This window comes from Alexandromys fortis, unplaced genomic scaffold (genome assembly GCF_014885135.2).
Source record: "Alexandromys fortis isolate MF-2015 unplaced genomic scaffold, M_Fortis_MF-2015_v1.1 scaffold_127, whole genome shotgun sequence".
NCBI lineage: Eukaryota > Metazoa > Chordata > Mammalia > Rodentia > Cricetidae > Alexandromys > Alexandromys fortis.
Genome location: NW_026068006.1, coordinates 4,979,208 through 4,994,806, shown reverse-complemented (window position 1 = coordinate 4,994,806; position 15,599 = coordinate 4,979,208). Strand labels below are relative to the sequence as shown.

Here is a 15,599-nt window from a genome sequence, read left to right as displayed (position 1 = left end):
GTCCTATGTTAAACCTTGACCTCCAGTGTGATGGAGCCATTGGTTTCGAGGGGTGAGTAGGTCAGGAAGGTTCTGACAATGTGATTGGTGTCCTTACCAAAGGGACTCCAGGGGGGATGCTTGCGTTTGTATCACGATCAACACAGAGAAGGAACTGTCTACCATATAGACTGACTGTGACCCACTGTATAAACTGACTGTGATCCACTGTATACACTGACTGTGACCCACTGTATAAAATGTGATCCACTGTATACACTGACTGTGATCCACTGTATACACCGACTGTGATCCACCGTATACACTGAATGGGATCTACTGTATAAACTGAATGTGATCCACTGTATACACTGAATGGGATGTTCCCTTGATCTTGCAGTTCTCACCCTCTAGGACTGTGAGCCATTCATTTCTCTTGTGTAAAAATTACTCAGTCTAAGAAGCCAGAACTGAGGGAGACAGGTGACAGCGACTTTTACTCAGTGTGACAGTAACTGCACAAACTGTGTCCACGGGCTGTTGGAAGTCTAACCTGCAGTTTGCAGCCCGTGCCTTAGGGCAAAGTAAAAACATGCATAGAAAGCACTGGCTCAGTGCCTAGCACGACAATACTGCAGGAGCGTTAGCCTTCGTCAGTTCAAAGCAGTTTGCGTTTATACACACACACACACACACACACACACACACACACACACACACAAGCCTGCCCGAAGTGTGTGCACAAGGCTATATCTAATTACGGTGAGAGACTTACTTAACCCAAGAGGACTTTCCCCGAGTAACACACTTCCAGCTTCCTCTGGCCTTTTCACATCCTCCACATTATTTCTGTGGGGTGGGGTGTGTGTGTGGTGTTTTCTGGAGGCATCACTGGCTCTATGCTGGTCTTTCCTCTTGGCCCGGATACACCATTTAAAGCATATGGTGCAAGGCACAATTGGTTACTGCTGGCTGTCAGTTTAATAGCACCTAGATTCACCTGGGCATCTAAGAGGGCGTTTCTAGATTGAGTTCACTGGTGTTAGAAAACACATCCTAGATATTAGTCTTAACATGCCGTGGGGTGTGTGGGCTCCCAGACCAGATGAGGGACAGTGGAGCAAGCATTCATTGCCCATGTCCCGGACGTCTCCCAGAGAGCTTCTCTCTGCGCTAATCAGACCTGAACCCCACTCAACTCCAAACAGACAAAGGCCATGTCAAGTTAGAATCAATTAAGCTTCTGTTTCCCTGCCAGAGAACCGGCTAGTCAGAACTGATGTGCTTGGAAAGCCCCTGCCCCCTGCCGCTTCCTCCCTGCACTGCCTCCCACAGGCTTCTCAATAGGGCATTAAAAGCCACATATGCAACTTATGTGATTAATCAGGGATGCAGACGCGAGAATTAGGTGCATTTCCCCCTTGTTTGTCTGTCCTCCTTCCCCTTGCTTCGGGAAACAGCTGACCTGTGACATAATCTCCGGGGCTGTACTCAAAGCTCCCCAGCTCCCCTGCATCCTGGCTGATTGGGGTCAGGGGGACCCACAAGGTTGGAGTCCCAGACTGAACAGGGGTGAGACAGCAGCTGAGCTCCTGACTGCAGGCGCAGTGTGACCTGTCGATGCTTCACGCTCCTGCTGCCAATGCTTTCCCCACTGTGATGAGCCCCACACTGTGGGCCAAAGCAAGCCCGTTAGCCTTAAGTCGGCCGTTAGACATTCTGTCACAGGGGCGAGAAAAGGGACGGACGCAAAGGCACCATATGGGCACACCTCGAGAGAAATTCTCTGGCAGCCAGACACAAAATACACCCCAGCCTCACATCAAGTGGGCCAAGGTCTCCTACCACACATTTTCTTCATCCAATTATAATTGGAGCAAGAGGCCGGCAACAATACAGGGACATGATCAAGGTGGATAGGGGGGCAGCCCGTGCCCTGCTTGCCAGGTGGGTGGTGTGTGTGCACGCTTGTGTGCATGTGTGTGTGCATGCACTCGCTTGTCCTAGCTGTGGATAGTCCTTTAGCCAGGAAACAGGAAAAACTTCCACTTAGACAGTGAGATACTATAATTTTCCAGTCTTTTATTAAAATAAATTTAATGTTACTTAGAAAATAGCATAAAATTACATATTAGAAAGGCTTACCTATGGGCAATTATTTTATATAGGACATATTTTTAATTATTATATTTGTTTTGTAAAACAGAAGAATATAGTCTACCACCTAGATTATTGGTTCTTGACCTTCCTAATGCTGTGACCTTTTTAAATACAGTTCCTCAACAATAAAAATATTTTTGCTGCGACTCAGCTGTGCTGACTTTGCTGCCATTACAGATCACAGTGTAAATATCCGTGCTTTCCAGTGCTCTTAGGTGACCCCTGGGAGAGAGCCCTTTGACCTCCAAAGGCGTTGCGACCCACAGGTTGAGAACTACTGACCTAGATACTCCTTTTTCTCTGGGAAACCTATCAGTGTTGGACGATGACATTAGGATTTTACTGCTGCGTGCATTCTCCATTCATGTATTTTTTTAAAAAAGCCTACATCATGTTAATTACTTATGTCTATGGTTGTGTATGTATGTGTGTGCATATGCGTATGTGTGTGTGTGCCACAGCTCTTGTATGAAGGTCAGAGGGCACTCTTGAGGGTTGGCCCTTTTCTTCCACTCTGGAGACTCTAGGGACTGAACTCAGATCATCAGGCTTGGCAGCAGGTGCCTTCACCTGTTGGGCCACCTTACAAGCACTCCGATAATATATTTTGAACTCATGCTGACGTCTGTCTCATGTAGAAGGCTGTAGATTGTCCATATAACACAGCTGTTAACTAAACACGACCTTACAACCAGCATGCGATCCTTGTCTGTGCTCCTCCTTCCTCTAGACCCAGCGTAGGGCCTCCGAGGGAAGCAGAGAGGAACCCCAGGTTACCACCCCATTGACCCCATCCAACTCATCGACTTACTCAGGCCAGAGACGAACTCCCGGAAGTTAATTAAGGAGTCCCCGTTCTCATCTAACAGCTGGAACAAGCGGGAGGCCAGCACGTCGGAGTGAGTGCCGCACGCCCAGGGAAAAAGAAGCACGAACAAGCCCTTGAACTGCTCAAAGTCGATGCGGTACTGCTCCAGGTAAGGCAGGCTGGGGTCGTGCCTGTCCAGGGCGTTGCTGCTCCCGCCCCAGTAACAGCTGGTTAGGTGTTCAGCCTAAAAAACGACACAGAGCGGTTACTCCGGCTCACGGAGCCCCAAATCACATAGTGTTACCCCTGGCAGGGCGTTAGGTCTGCAAGCGTGTGCTCTTCCTGTCATAAGCAGGTACGCGAACCTGAGAACCCGGATGTACGCGAACTTGAGAACCCGGATGTCTAAGAGACGTTGGGGAGAGAATGAAGAGCTTGGCCAGCGACAGCTTCCTGATGCTATGCACAGAATCAATGCCTCATTCCAAGAATGCGGGACCATACTACACTGAACTATGGAGTCAACACACAAAAAGAGAGGGATCGTGGCGCCCTCTAGTGACTAAGAGATGAGGGAGCACATTGGGGAGACCCCTAAGTCCCAAAATCTGCTCCCCTAGGAGCTGCCCACAGGATGTTGGTGTTGTCCTTTATGCTTGTCCTTGGACTCTTTTTGAACTGCGCCAAAGAGTCACATTTAGATCTATTGGTGGCTTTTGTTTTTGAGACAATATTTCATGCAAGCTCGGTTGCTCTCAATTTTGCTCTGGAGTCAAGGATGACCTCGATCTCCTGAAGTTCCGGCCTCAAACTCCCAGGCATTGGGCTGAGAGGCATAAACCACCACATCTAGCTGCAGATTCAGTCCAGAGAGTAAATTAGAGATTGTGACAAGATTGTTCCTTGTGTGATAGAGCCTTGTAAACCTTTTCCCTGCCAAATGCCACGTTATAATCCGAGACATTGACAATAACAGGGACAAAAATGTTTTTGTAGGAGAAAAGAATTATATTTAAAAATGATTAGATTGTTATTTTTCTAATAGTGGCTTAATGTAAAGCCAGAATTAAACCCCTCTCTTCCCTAGACGTGTAGACAGTTCTTGTTAGGGTTTGGGTGTGAACCATCCCCACAACTCGGCTGTATGTGAAAAACAGTCCCAGTCGGGCAGTGGTGGCGCACGCCTTTAATCCCAGCACTCGGGAGGCAGAAGCAGCCGGATCTTTCTGAGTTTGAGGTCAGCCTGGTCTACAAGAGCTAGTTCCAGGACAGGCTACAAAGCTAGAGAAACCCTGTCTCAACAAACAAACAAACAAACAAACAAAAAACTTGGTTCCCAGAAGATGGATCTGATTATCGAGAGGTGACTGAATTGGGAGAGCCTGGCCTTATTGAGCCATGATGGAAACTTTCTGGAAGTGGAGGCTGGTTGAAGGAAGTGTGTCAAGTCTTGTCTTGGACCCTCTGTTGGTGTATTTCTGTCCCCTGGCTGCCAAGATGCGGTGACTTCTCTGGTCCAGGCCCCTTTACCACAAAGCTCTGCATCACCACAGCCCAGGACTGAAGAGCAGGCCAACCACAGCCCAGCAGACTTCTGAGGCAGCAAATTCAAACTAACCAGACCTCCTAAGATAGCAAGCTTCTTCTTCTAGCTACATAGTGTTTTTCTTTAAGGGCGACTTGGGGCTTAGAAGAAGAAATTAAAAGAATTCCAGGTGGAATTTGAACTTGATCACCACTATTCTATAGAGTTTTAGAGACCCAGGTTCTGTGTCTGAGGTCCAAGAGAAAAACCCATCTGGCGAGGAAATGAGCTAAAACATCAAGTTAAATTAGTGCTAGTAATCGATTTGCTTTTCCTATTAAGTATGACAGCTTTGTTCTGCGGGCTCTGCCTTCTTCCTTATGCATGTTGGGGACCTATGGAACCCCTGGACCACCTAACAGAAAGATTCAGAAGTCCTAGCACAGTTAGAGCAGGTTCTTTCATCTCTTTGCGTGGACTTGAACTTACTTTGAAACTCACCTTGAAAAGAGCGTACAGTTCTTCCAGCTCGTCGATGGTAAACGAGGTCTCTGTCACGATGGTCCGCACCTACGAAGCACAAGCACAGTGACCCCCGCACACTCACAACACGCCATGCCATGCAAGACAGCCTCTGAGCTCTTCTTTCAAGTTCTGTGAAGCTGGATCTGAGGAGCCAGCAGGAATGTGCACAAGGAGGGGGAAACTGAGGTATCCCCTCGCCTCCCACCCTTCCGAGGACTTACCACGTTGCGTTTGGTGGTGTCCTCCAGGGTCTGGATAACTTTCAACCTCTGCTTGAATCTCATCTGTTCAATCAAATCTGCCCGGATTGTTCCGAATTTCTGGAAAGGAGCAATATTGGTGTTTCTAAAATATGTACTAAGGTACCCAGGGACACCTGCAGATTGGCGGACATGTTCACGACAGGACAAAAGGCTCTCTCCACGACAGTGACCTAGACTAGATTTTACGTGGGAAAGCCACTTAGGGACGAGGAGTTACTAATCCAGAGATTCTCCTCACGTATCAGAGGCAGAACTAAATCTCAGTCACGTGTGTTTTCCTTGCGTCGGCAGCCTGTCCGGAAGGAAGCTCGGATGTGAGGCTGTGTGTGATGGCACGTGTGTCTGATGGGCAAAGGGAGCGCCTGCCCCAAGGCTGAGGGATGCAGAGCCTGGGAGCAGTGCTTGTCGATCTCCATGTTCCCTCAACAGCATCTGCGGGGCCAGAAATCCGCGGGGGCATTCGGTGAGCTGGCCGTCTCTTCAATGCCAGCCTGCCTAGCACTGCCTGCACGTCCTTCCGTCTCAGGGAAGAAAGGAAGACGTCACATTTATCTCCACTAACCAGCCCAGTGCAGGGGTTGGTCAGGATGGTCATTAATGATGAAGGGATTCATTTAACGGTGGCTGAGAGAGAGAAGGAAGGGAAGGGAAGTCTTTGGGTCCCAACAGCAGCTCAGTGAGCCTCTACAGTGACTGTGGGGGTGGGTGATGGCTCAGCCAGGCAAGGGCTTGCAGCTCGGGGTTGAGGACCTAAGTTCTAATCCCCAAAAGCCTCACACACACAAAAAAAATGCCAGTACTTGGAAGACAGAGACAGGAGGATTTATGGATCCTTCTGGGAAGGTAGACAGACTATGGGGCTCCATGTTTAGCAAGATCTTGTCTCAAAAAAGTAAGGTGGAAAGCGATTGGTGGAAAAGAACTGACATTAACTTCTGGCCACCACATGCACGCACACACACACACACACACACACACACACACACACACACACACGAGTAACCATCAAAGGCCAAGTTTAGTGGCACAGGCCTTGCTAAGATTTTCTAGGATTCAAGAGGCTGAGCTAGGAGGATTAACCACTTCTGGGACAGGGCAAGGCGGTACAAAGGTTCCTCCATCTTGTATTCTTGTTGGGGCCTATGCAGGATTGACTAGAATTTGGAATCCTTGATGGAGAACCCCATGGAAAATTACCCAGCTCTATTCTAGAAACCCAAAGTCAGGATGTCCCAACTAACTTATCTAACTTACTTTAACCTGCCTGTGTGGAACCCCCTACGCTAACTATCGCAGTGCCTGTTAAACTGTTCGCTTCTGTGAAACTGCCAACGGAGATACCAGGATGTGGTTTCTGCCTTTAAAAGCCCAGTGAACCTGGACAGTCGAGGCCACACCTAGCTCCTTGAATACCTGGGTGTGGTCCTGGCTGACTGGAATCAGGATTTTTCAATTGACTATAAACCGTGACTGAGTGGTCATATCTAGTGAAATACTGGTAACGATTAAAGGATAGCCCAAGAGACATGACAAGACTTTTTCTCAGGAAAAATAGATTAAAAATACATAAGTAAACAATCGTCATATCTGGAACTACGTACTTCAGGGCATTTCTAACTGCTTAGTGTGGGAATAAGGAATGAGTTATCTATGAAGCTTTCCCATAATGGCTCCTCAGTCCACTGACTGTGAATCTGACATGCTTTTAGATCACGTGTCAAAGGGCCAGAGCTTGTCATACCACTTACAACAAGTTAAGGCTCACGAGAAATCCCGGAATCCACGCAGCGTCCATCTGAGAGCAAAACTTAGCTCATAGGCAGTTGCCTGCCTCCGATAACCAATTCTCACAATGTAAAAGGGGACTGTTCCCAGACTCAAGTCTAAACTTAATCCCCAGTTGCCATAGCACTGACAGGAAGGGTCTTATCTGCAGGTGTTTAGGTTAGAAAGGATGCTATGGAAAGGGCTTGCAGAAGCAGGTTCTTTCTCCTGAACTTCTGCCCCTTGAGGACATTGTTCCTCCCACCGGCAGGACACGGATGGTGTCCAAGGAAACAGAAAGATGAAGTTGTAAATACATAAGCACCTGACCTTAGGCTTCCAAGGCTCTAGAACCATGAGAAATCCATCCTTAGTCTTTTTGAAGCAGTTGGACTGCTGTATCTATGACGACAGCGCAAGCTGGACTGAGACATGGTGGGAGAGGCAGTGTGGGACCCATGCCCGGCTGAGCTGGGTAGAAACACTGGGCACTGTTATCCCGCGGCTGGGAAGCACACCTACCTCGTAGGATGTTCCTATGAGTCTGAAGATGTCCACCGCAGGGTAGGGCCCCACGTCATCACTGAGCAGCGAGTGGAGATGAGGGATGGGAGGCAGGGTGCTGTCTTTGTTGGTCACACTGTCTAGGTACCTTGGTTAAGACATGAACCAGCTATCACTGGAAAGGAACTGGAATGCCTCAGTTATAGATCTGAGATTGTACCTATTAAATCAAAAACCCAAGATTTCCTTGTTTCTGTTGTTTGTTTTTCTCTTCCTCTTTGAAGTCCTGGGGATTGGATCTAGCGCCTTCTGCATGCTAAGCAACTCTACGCCCCCTTTCTACGTTTTATTTTGAGACTGGTTCTCACTAAGTTGGCAAGGCTGGTTTTGAATATATGATCCCCCTGCCCCAGTCTTCTGAGCAGCTGGATTACACTGAGCCAACACCAGGCCTGACTAAGATTTTCTTAACAGCAGAAACAAACACCCTTTCCTTTTAAAGAAAATTGGGCTCAAGAGACGGCTGGGGGCTAAGAGCACTTGCTGTGTGGTCCTGAGGGCTGGAGTTTGGGTCCTGGCATCCCTGTCACAAGCCAGGTGCCCTGCACGTTGCAACTCCAGCTCTAAGGGCGGCAAAGACAGAAGCCAGGAGGATTTCTGGGGTTCACTGACTTCTTACCTTGTCAGGGAAACATGAGTTCCAGCTTTAGGAAGGGACCCTGCCTCAAAAGGCTTGGTGGTGAGTGATGGACAAAGAGATGCCCGGTGCCCTCTGCGTACGCTCACAGGGGCCGTTACCCACATAGATATTACTTTAAAAATGGAAAAGAATATGTCCTTGGTCACAGAGGATAGTAGGTCTTTTGATCAATTGAGTCAAGCTCGTGAGGTGGCCTCGAGGTCAGACACAGCTTACCTTCCCAGAACCGTCATGGCCTCCCCATCGTCCTTGCAGTTGAGAAGCTTGTCCACGTTGGCGTCCAGCACAGCAAGGGCCAGCTGGAATATCACCTTGATTCCTTCATAGAAGAAACAGTCCACGACCACCACTGCGCTCTCAAAGGGCATCACGCTGAGGAACAGAGTAAGGAACCACGACAGGGAGATGGTGGAAATCACGCCCAGGTCCTGCATGCAGTCGTACAGCTGTGGGACATAGTCTCGAGCCAGCTCCTCGAAGACTCCCTGGTCCACCAGGGCCCCTGAGTGGGCGACAGGACAGGATCGGTTAGCCCTGCATCTTCCTGGAGAACCAGATCAAATGGATGGGCTGTGTTCGACTTTTGCTTCTGTGGCTATGACAGAACGTCCTGAGGAAAGCAGCTTAGGGGGAAGGGTTGAATTCAGCCTACAGGTCCAGGATACAGTCCATCACCACAGGGAGCTCAAGGGAACGTGAACCTGCAGCTCTTCACACCCACAGACGAGCAGAGAAAAATGAGAACCTTCATGCCTAGTGCTCAGCTGGCCTTCTCTGTGCCCGCACAACCCAGGCCCCCAAACAGGGAATGGTGCTGTCCACTCAGGCTGGGGCTTCTTACGTCAATTAAGGCAGTTATGACGATCCTCCTCAGATATCCCCACAGGCTCACCTGATCTGGACAATGCCTCATTGAGATTCTCTTCCCCCAGGAGTCTGGGTTATGACAAAGTGACAGTAAGAACTGACCATGGCACTGCTAAGCCCTTGTTTATGCAAATATTTTTAGCTGTGGGGTCCCAGGGCATGAATTGCCTTTCAAAACTTTATTTTTTAATAATTATTAATTTATTACGTATACAGTGTTCTGTCTGAATTTTTGCCTGTAGGCTGGAAGAGGACACCAGAACTCATTATAGGTGGTTGTGAGCCACTATGTGGTTGCTGGAATTGAACTCAGGACCTCTGGAAGAGCAGTCAATGCTCTTAACCTCTGAGCCACCCAGTCCTCAAACCTCTATCTTCTAAAGAGATTCTAACTGTACACATTTACCCTGGCTTGCGGACGCTTTAAGCTGGTGCCACACGGGTCTTTTTCCTGGATTTGGAATCACCTAGGAGACACACACCTTTCGGCATTCCCAGGAAGTTGTTACTGGAGAAGTTTAACTAGGATGTGAGGGGCCACCCTGAATGTGGTGGGCATCACTGTCCTAAGGGCGTGGTCCTGGACTAAACAAAAAAAGGGGACATCAGACTGAGTACCGACATTCATGTCTCTGCCGAGCAGGACCCAGTGTGACCGTTGCCTTGTGCTCCCTCTGCTGTGACTTCCCCGAATGGTGGACTGTAGGGGAAACGCAGAGCCACAACAAACCCTTCCTCCCCTAAGCTGGGTTTTGGCTCCGAGGAGATGAACTAACATGATGCTACAGTCATTTTCCGATCGAGACAGGCTAAGGTGTTTAACCACAGCCACGCACACACACCTACAACTCTGGTGTTGTAGTAGTCGGGAAGCATCCGCTCACACAAGGCCACGAGGAGCCAGAACGCCTCCTCCTCCTTGGCGTAGAGAAGCAGCACTGAGGTGACAATGTTCATGGCCTAAAGGGAGGAGAGAGGAAGCCGTCAGCCACAGTCGCTTACAGCGGGTGGATTTTCATAGACGCCATCTTGTCGAGGGGCTATGCCCACGCTGAGTTACTCCAACCTGGAAGCCAGCAGGACTTCAGGGCATGCTGTTCGGCAAGCAGCTTCTGACTCTGTTTTGAGAATGCAGGGTGACTGTGCCCCCGCGTGAACCCTCAGACTTGAGGACGCAATGGGAGCAGCTGCCACCTTTCTGATACCCAGTGAGTGCACGCAGGACAAGCAGGCAGAGGGCTCCGGGTCGCCCCAGGGTTGTCCCACTGTTGACAAGGCCGACTGGTCTGCTCCTCCACCCACCCACCCAGCTCTGGATTTCTTGCTCCCTCCCATGCAGGCTTGCCTGTTTCCCTCTACAGCTCTGTCGAACTTGTGACCCTCAGCACCTGACGCTAGGGCAGCAGCTTCCTCCTGGCTCCTTATCAACACAGGCTCTGTTTACATTCATGTCAGTCTGTGACTGAAAACAGAGACCCATCCACTGCCTCTTTAGCCCTCTGGATCCATTTCACAACCCAGACAGACTGACAGACTGTATGATGTTTCACATGAGAGTTAATAGTAATCAAGATTGGAATTAAAACCTGGCTGGAGAGATGGCTCAGAGGTTAAGAGTACTGTCTGCTCTTCCAGAGGTTCTGAGTTCAATTCCCAGCAACCACATGGTGGCTCACAACCATCTGTAATGAGATCTGGTGCCCTCTTCTGGCCTGAAGGGATACATGCAGGAAGAACCCTGTATACATAATTAATAAATAAGTCTTTAAAAAACAGCAACAACAACAACAGTCTGGGTCAGACTGCCACGGAGGTGGAAGTAGCTGGCAAATTGCTGCCATTAAACCCCCAGCACCTTGTTGATTTATTGTTCTTGAGGAAATTCTGGAATTATGGAAAGACACGTGTGTGTTTGTCTATGTCTTTGATATAGTTCACAACATTGCCCAGAAAAGAAAGGAAGAAAGGAAGGAATGAAAGAAGGAAGGAAGGAATAAAAATTAGTCTTTCTGGCAGGTGCCAATAAACTCCCAAGAAAAGCCAGACAAATAAGCTTAGGATTTCCATGCCACAAAAGCTTGCTGAGTATTCTGCGTTCTGTTTGCTTAGGCCCTTCAGAATGGAAAGTCCTCTCAGCGATTGCCCAGGGTCTTCCCTGGCACCACAGTTTACCTGAGTCAGGCATGTGCAGGCAAGCCCTGACCCCAGAGCCTCTTCCCCAAGCCTGGTTAACAAAGCTCTCAGCCTGCTCAGTCCTTTCACTATTCTTAATCCTTAACTCAGGGGAGGTAAATATTTCCCTCACCTCCCACAATCAGTTCCTATAACCAAGTCCACGGGGCTCCAGGCTGTCCGCAGAGAACAAGGCGACCTTTCAGAACTGGAGCCCTCCTCCCTTACTTCCATCTAGGAAAAGATGCTGAGATGAACAAAGGTGATTTAAATTCCAAAGTAACCAGATTTTATTAAAAGATATTATCAGAAAGCCCATAACCACTAAGCGGCTCAACGGTAACCGTCCCTTAATTAAAAAATGAAGATCAAAAGATAAAAATGAATTCTATTTTGTCAGAAGCCAAGTAGCTCCTGGGTTTCCTCTGATCTTCCAGAAACCAATACCCACACATCAGAGTTGTGCAATATAAATCCCCTAAAAGGTGTTTAACTGAAAAGGTTCTTTCTTGCAAGCCTTGTTGTTCCAAGGGAAGCGGTTATTAAAATTCCACTTGAGAATTATTAGCCTGTGGGTTCTAGTCCAAGGTCACAACCAAGGTCAGTTCCTCAGCCACTCAGGCAAGACAGAGGTCCATGGCTCTAATTTCTCATGGGTTCTGTATGAGACGTGAGAGTCGGGGGAGCGACGGGACAAGCTCGCCAGCCTTGAATGCGGCCACCAGAGAGAAAAAACAACACTGTAAAGTTAACGAATGGATTTGAAGATACATTTAAATTAAGTACTATTAAAAAAGATAAATGTAGCATAGGGAAACAGGTGTGTGTGTGTGTGTGTGTGTGTGTGTGTGAGAGAGAGAGAGAGAGAGAGAGAGAGAGAGAGAGAGAGAGAGAGAAAGAAGAAGAAAAAGAAATGTGTGTATACATGTAGGAGAAAGATGAGTATGCCTAAGAGTTACGTCTCCTTCAGCTTTTCCAAGGACGGTCCAGAAAAATCCACCAATAATGTGGTCTTTGCGTCTGGATCAACTATCTTGTAGTTTCCCAACGGTCACTCATGCTCGAGGTACCAGTACAAGACATTATTTTAATTTTGTGTGGGCGATATTCTTTTTTGTTAGATTGCGTTAAAACATTCACTTCAACCTGTGTTAAAGCATAGCTCTAGAGTGTGAAAAGCTGTAGGTTCAGTGGCAGCGATCACGGCTTAAGAAGACTCAGTAGGGCACTCCTAACAAGCATGGCGGTGCAGCCGAGTATGTGCCCCCAGGATGCCACGGTAGGCAGGTCAGGGGTCATCAGAAGACCCTCACTAGTCAGTCCCTCAGCTAAGGACCGGAACTGCAGCGCCCTTCTCAGGCAGTTGTTAGCTATCATGATGGTGATGCTCCTCGGGGGACCTTGCCAATATTTAGGGGGTGTTAATCTCCGGAGCAGGGGTTTATACTGTAGCCTGGTGGGTGGGAGTCAGAGATGTTGCCGAACAGGCAGCAGAGCACTGGGCAGCTCCCAGGACCAAGGATTCCCTCGCAGCAGAAACAATGCGTTCCCAGTGAGAAGTCACTCCGTGCACTTGGAGATGATGGAAAAGCACTTGGCTAGCGTGTGTGCGTGGTGGACTGGAGTTACCGCCCAAGATGGCCTTGGCCCCCACGGGAGTTTATTGACTTCTATGCCCCTCAGGGCTTGTATTTTGCACACACTGTCCTTAAATCTCCTTTAGGTCACAGCTCCACCCCCACTGGGAACAACTGAAACAGAGACAGGGCTTGCGAGCCTGGCCACTGGGCAGATGGAGGCTCAGCAAAAACAGTGTTACTGTTATTTCTTAAGTACACCAGGGTCGTTTCTTTTAAAATAGTGCTCGCCCAGGACCATCTGCCCATCTGGCAGGACTCAACACTGGCTGTGACCCTGAGCTTCCCCCTCAAGCTAGCTGCCTGCTGGAGGCGTGTCCTTTGTGGAAGGGCCTGATGGCTGGACCAGCTCTGGTGAACAGATATTGACGCCATCATGAATTTTGCTTATCTCTAAAGGTCTGGTTAACATACTACTTATCTTCGGGGTATTAGGGAACAGCACCCCCTTAGCTAAATTCTACTTTGTGTAGTTGAATGTCTCCTAAGCAGATCATTAACAAAAATCCTTTACAACATCCGTTCGACCACTTTGAGTTTCTCCTACATCTCTCTAATCCACAATGTCCGCCGGTGTCAAGGCTGAGGGACCCTGCTGTAGTGACTCTATTAGCGCAGAGAGAGCCTTCCTGTCCTTTATCTGCTGGCAAACACAACAAAAGAAATGTTTACTTTGTTGGAATAAATGTTAGGCAGGAGGTTAGCTCCGCAGAGGACTGACCAACGAGGCCCTAAGGACTGGACATGATGACCGGTGGGTGGGTCAGCTCGGAGTCTCCCAGACAGAGGTAAGGACCAAAAGCTGATGGCAGAGCAGCCTAGCCAGCTCAGAGGCCTCCAGGAGAAGAGGTATAGAGTGCTGTTACTGTTTCCCCACATAAACTTTTCAGCTTTGGGGTCCTTACCCCCATATGCGTACCCTGGCTTCCCACGTCTCCTTACAGCAGACTGGAATCTGTGGAGAGCAATATTTTGAGAAAAAGCAGACCCTTTCCTAAGAGCGATCACGCTGAGGGAGGAAAGATGGCGGGAGAACCTGGAGAAGCGGATTGCAAGTCCGCTGCCTGCCGGGTTCCGGGCCATTGCTACAAGGCTGCGCCAGCTCTGGCTTCCTTGCTTACTCTAAACTCCTGGCTGGTTGATCTGGTACAGGGTCCCATCTGAATGCTCCACTGTCAGGATCATAGGAACTGAGGTTGGATCAAGATCGGAGGACACTTTGAATCCTCCCCAGACATAAGCTCATGGCAATTACCTGGCAATACCCTATGTTGGGATTGCGGAAAGCATAAGCCGTTAACACTCTCCTCAACGCGGCGATGCCCATTTCGTTCTGGAAGGCTGGGTGTTCTGGGAGGGAGCGGTGTAAGTCTCTCTCAATCTCCTCGGTGGCGAGATTGTATTTGCCCATAGACTTCTCCACTAGGTCCTCATAGTACCCGGGGTGCGTGGCCTTCTCGTTGATGGCCCCTGGGAAGCACACAAACAGGACATCAAAAAAGCTGAAGTCCAGCTCTCCCGCTCCAGATAGCACGGGCTGGCTGAAACTCTGCTTTCCCACCCATCAAAGGAAACCGAAAGAAAGAAAATCACCTTGCAGGGTGTTTTCACTGACGGCTAGACGGGCCGTTTGCCTGTGCCCCCTTCCCTCTCGGTCCCTCAGCAACATGGCTTCTCCACCTTCCCACACGAGCTCCAGGGCCACAAAACTGCGCTCCCAGCTCACACAGAATGCTGAGGCTGACATGGGGAGTTAGCCAGGCTGAGTTCTCACTCTTAGTTGCCCTCTTTGCTTTTAATTTAAGAGATTTGTTAAAATTTCACTTGGGAAGGAGGAATGCCTCCCAGGAGTGCCTGTCTGGCCTGTTTCTTAAAGATCAGCTGCAAAGCACGCTGCAGTGGTGACAGTCTTGTAGAAGGAAGTGGAAGAGGTAAGGGCTTTCTAATGCTGCAGGAGGGGCAAGGCTAAGGGTCCTCCTAGTAACAATGGGTCCCTACTACAGAATGGGGGCCCTTGGATTGTAGGCAGGGGCTGCAGAATGGGGCAGAAGTTGCTGGCTTGAGATATTCATGTTAAGATCCTTGAAGACGGAAAACCCCCGGGTAGGCACATTATCTGGAGTTCAATATCAGTGTGGATTTTCATGACCACCGGGAAAACTGAGCTCCTACACGCAGAAGAATTGACTGCACCCTCGCCTCACACTACGGTCCCAATCAACACACACGGATCACAAGCCAAAAAGCCACCAGAGGAAGACAGGGAGGACATTTCTTGACAGAGCGGGTTTTGGATATGATATCAACCATATCCACAGGCAGTAAAAGCAGACACAGGTGAGATTGTGTAAGCTCAAAGGCTTGGCTCGTAAAAGAGAGTGCAAAGGAGATAGACAAGACAGAAGAAAACACAGTAAAGAGCAATTTATCCAAAATACAAAATTATACAAGAAATTTGGGTGTCTCAGTAAGGGTCCTCCCTGGGGACAGACTGAACTTGGGTTCAGTAGGTCCAGAGCCCAGACCTCATGCAGCAACCTTAAGGGACATGCCAAGCAATAGATCTCAACATGGGCTTCCCAGCCAGAAGCTGGAAGACCTTTCTGAGCAGGCTGGCTTCCACATGAAGCCCACTCACGAGTGTGTGCACATATACCCAACAAAGGGTAGCCTGCAGACATCCTGCCCTTTGGTC

General features: G+C 49.0%; 1 protein-coding gene across 1 annotated transcript in view; it reads right to left on the bottom strand.

Moving 5' to 3' along the window:
* Positions 1-15,599, bottom strand: part of Tbc1d9 (TBC1 domain family member 9) — a 95,925-nt gene that overhangs the window by 8,903 nt on the left and 71,423 nt on the right. The window contains exons 10-16 of the mRNA XM_050161573.1: positions 14,160-14,374; positions 9,938-10,055; positions 8,445-8,730; positions 7,547-7,676; positions 5,219-5,317; positions 4,974-5,042; positions 2,951-3,191 (exon numbers count right to left, since the gene is read on the bottom strand). Coding sequence (XP_050017530.1) covers positions 2,951-3,191; positions 4,974-5,042; positions 5,219-5,317; positions 7,547-7,676; positions 8,445-8,730; positions 9,938-10,055; positions 14,160-14,374 — 1,158 coding nt within the window. The remainder of the gene's footprint in view (positions 1-2,950; positions 3,192-4,973; positions 5,043-5,218; positions 5,318-7,546; positions 7,677-8,444; positions 8,731-9,937; positions 10,056-14,159; positions 14,375-15,599) is intronic.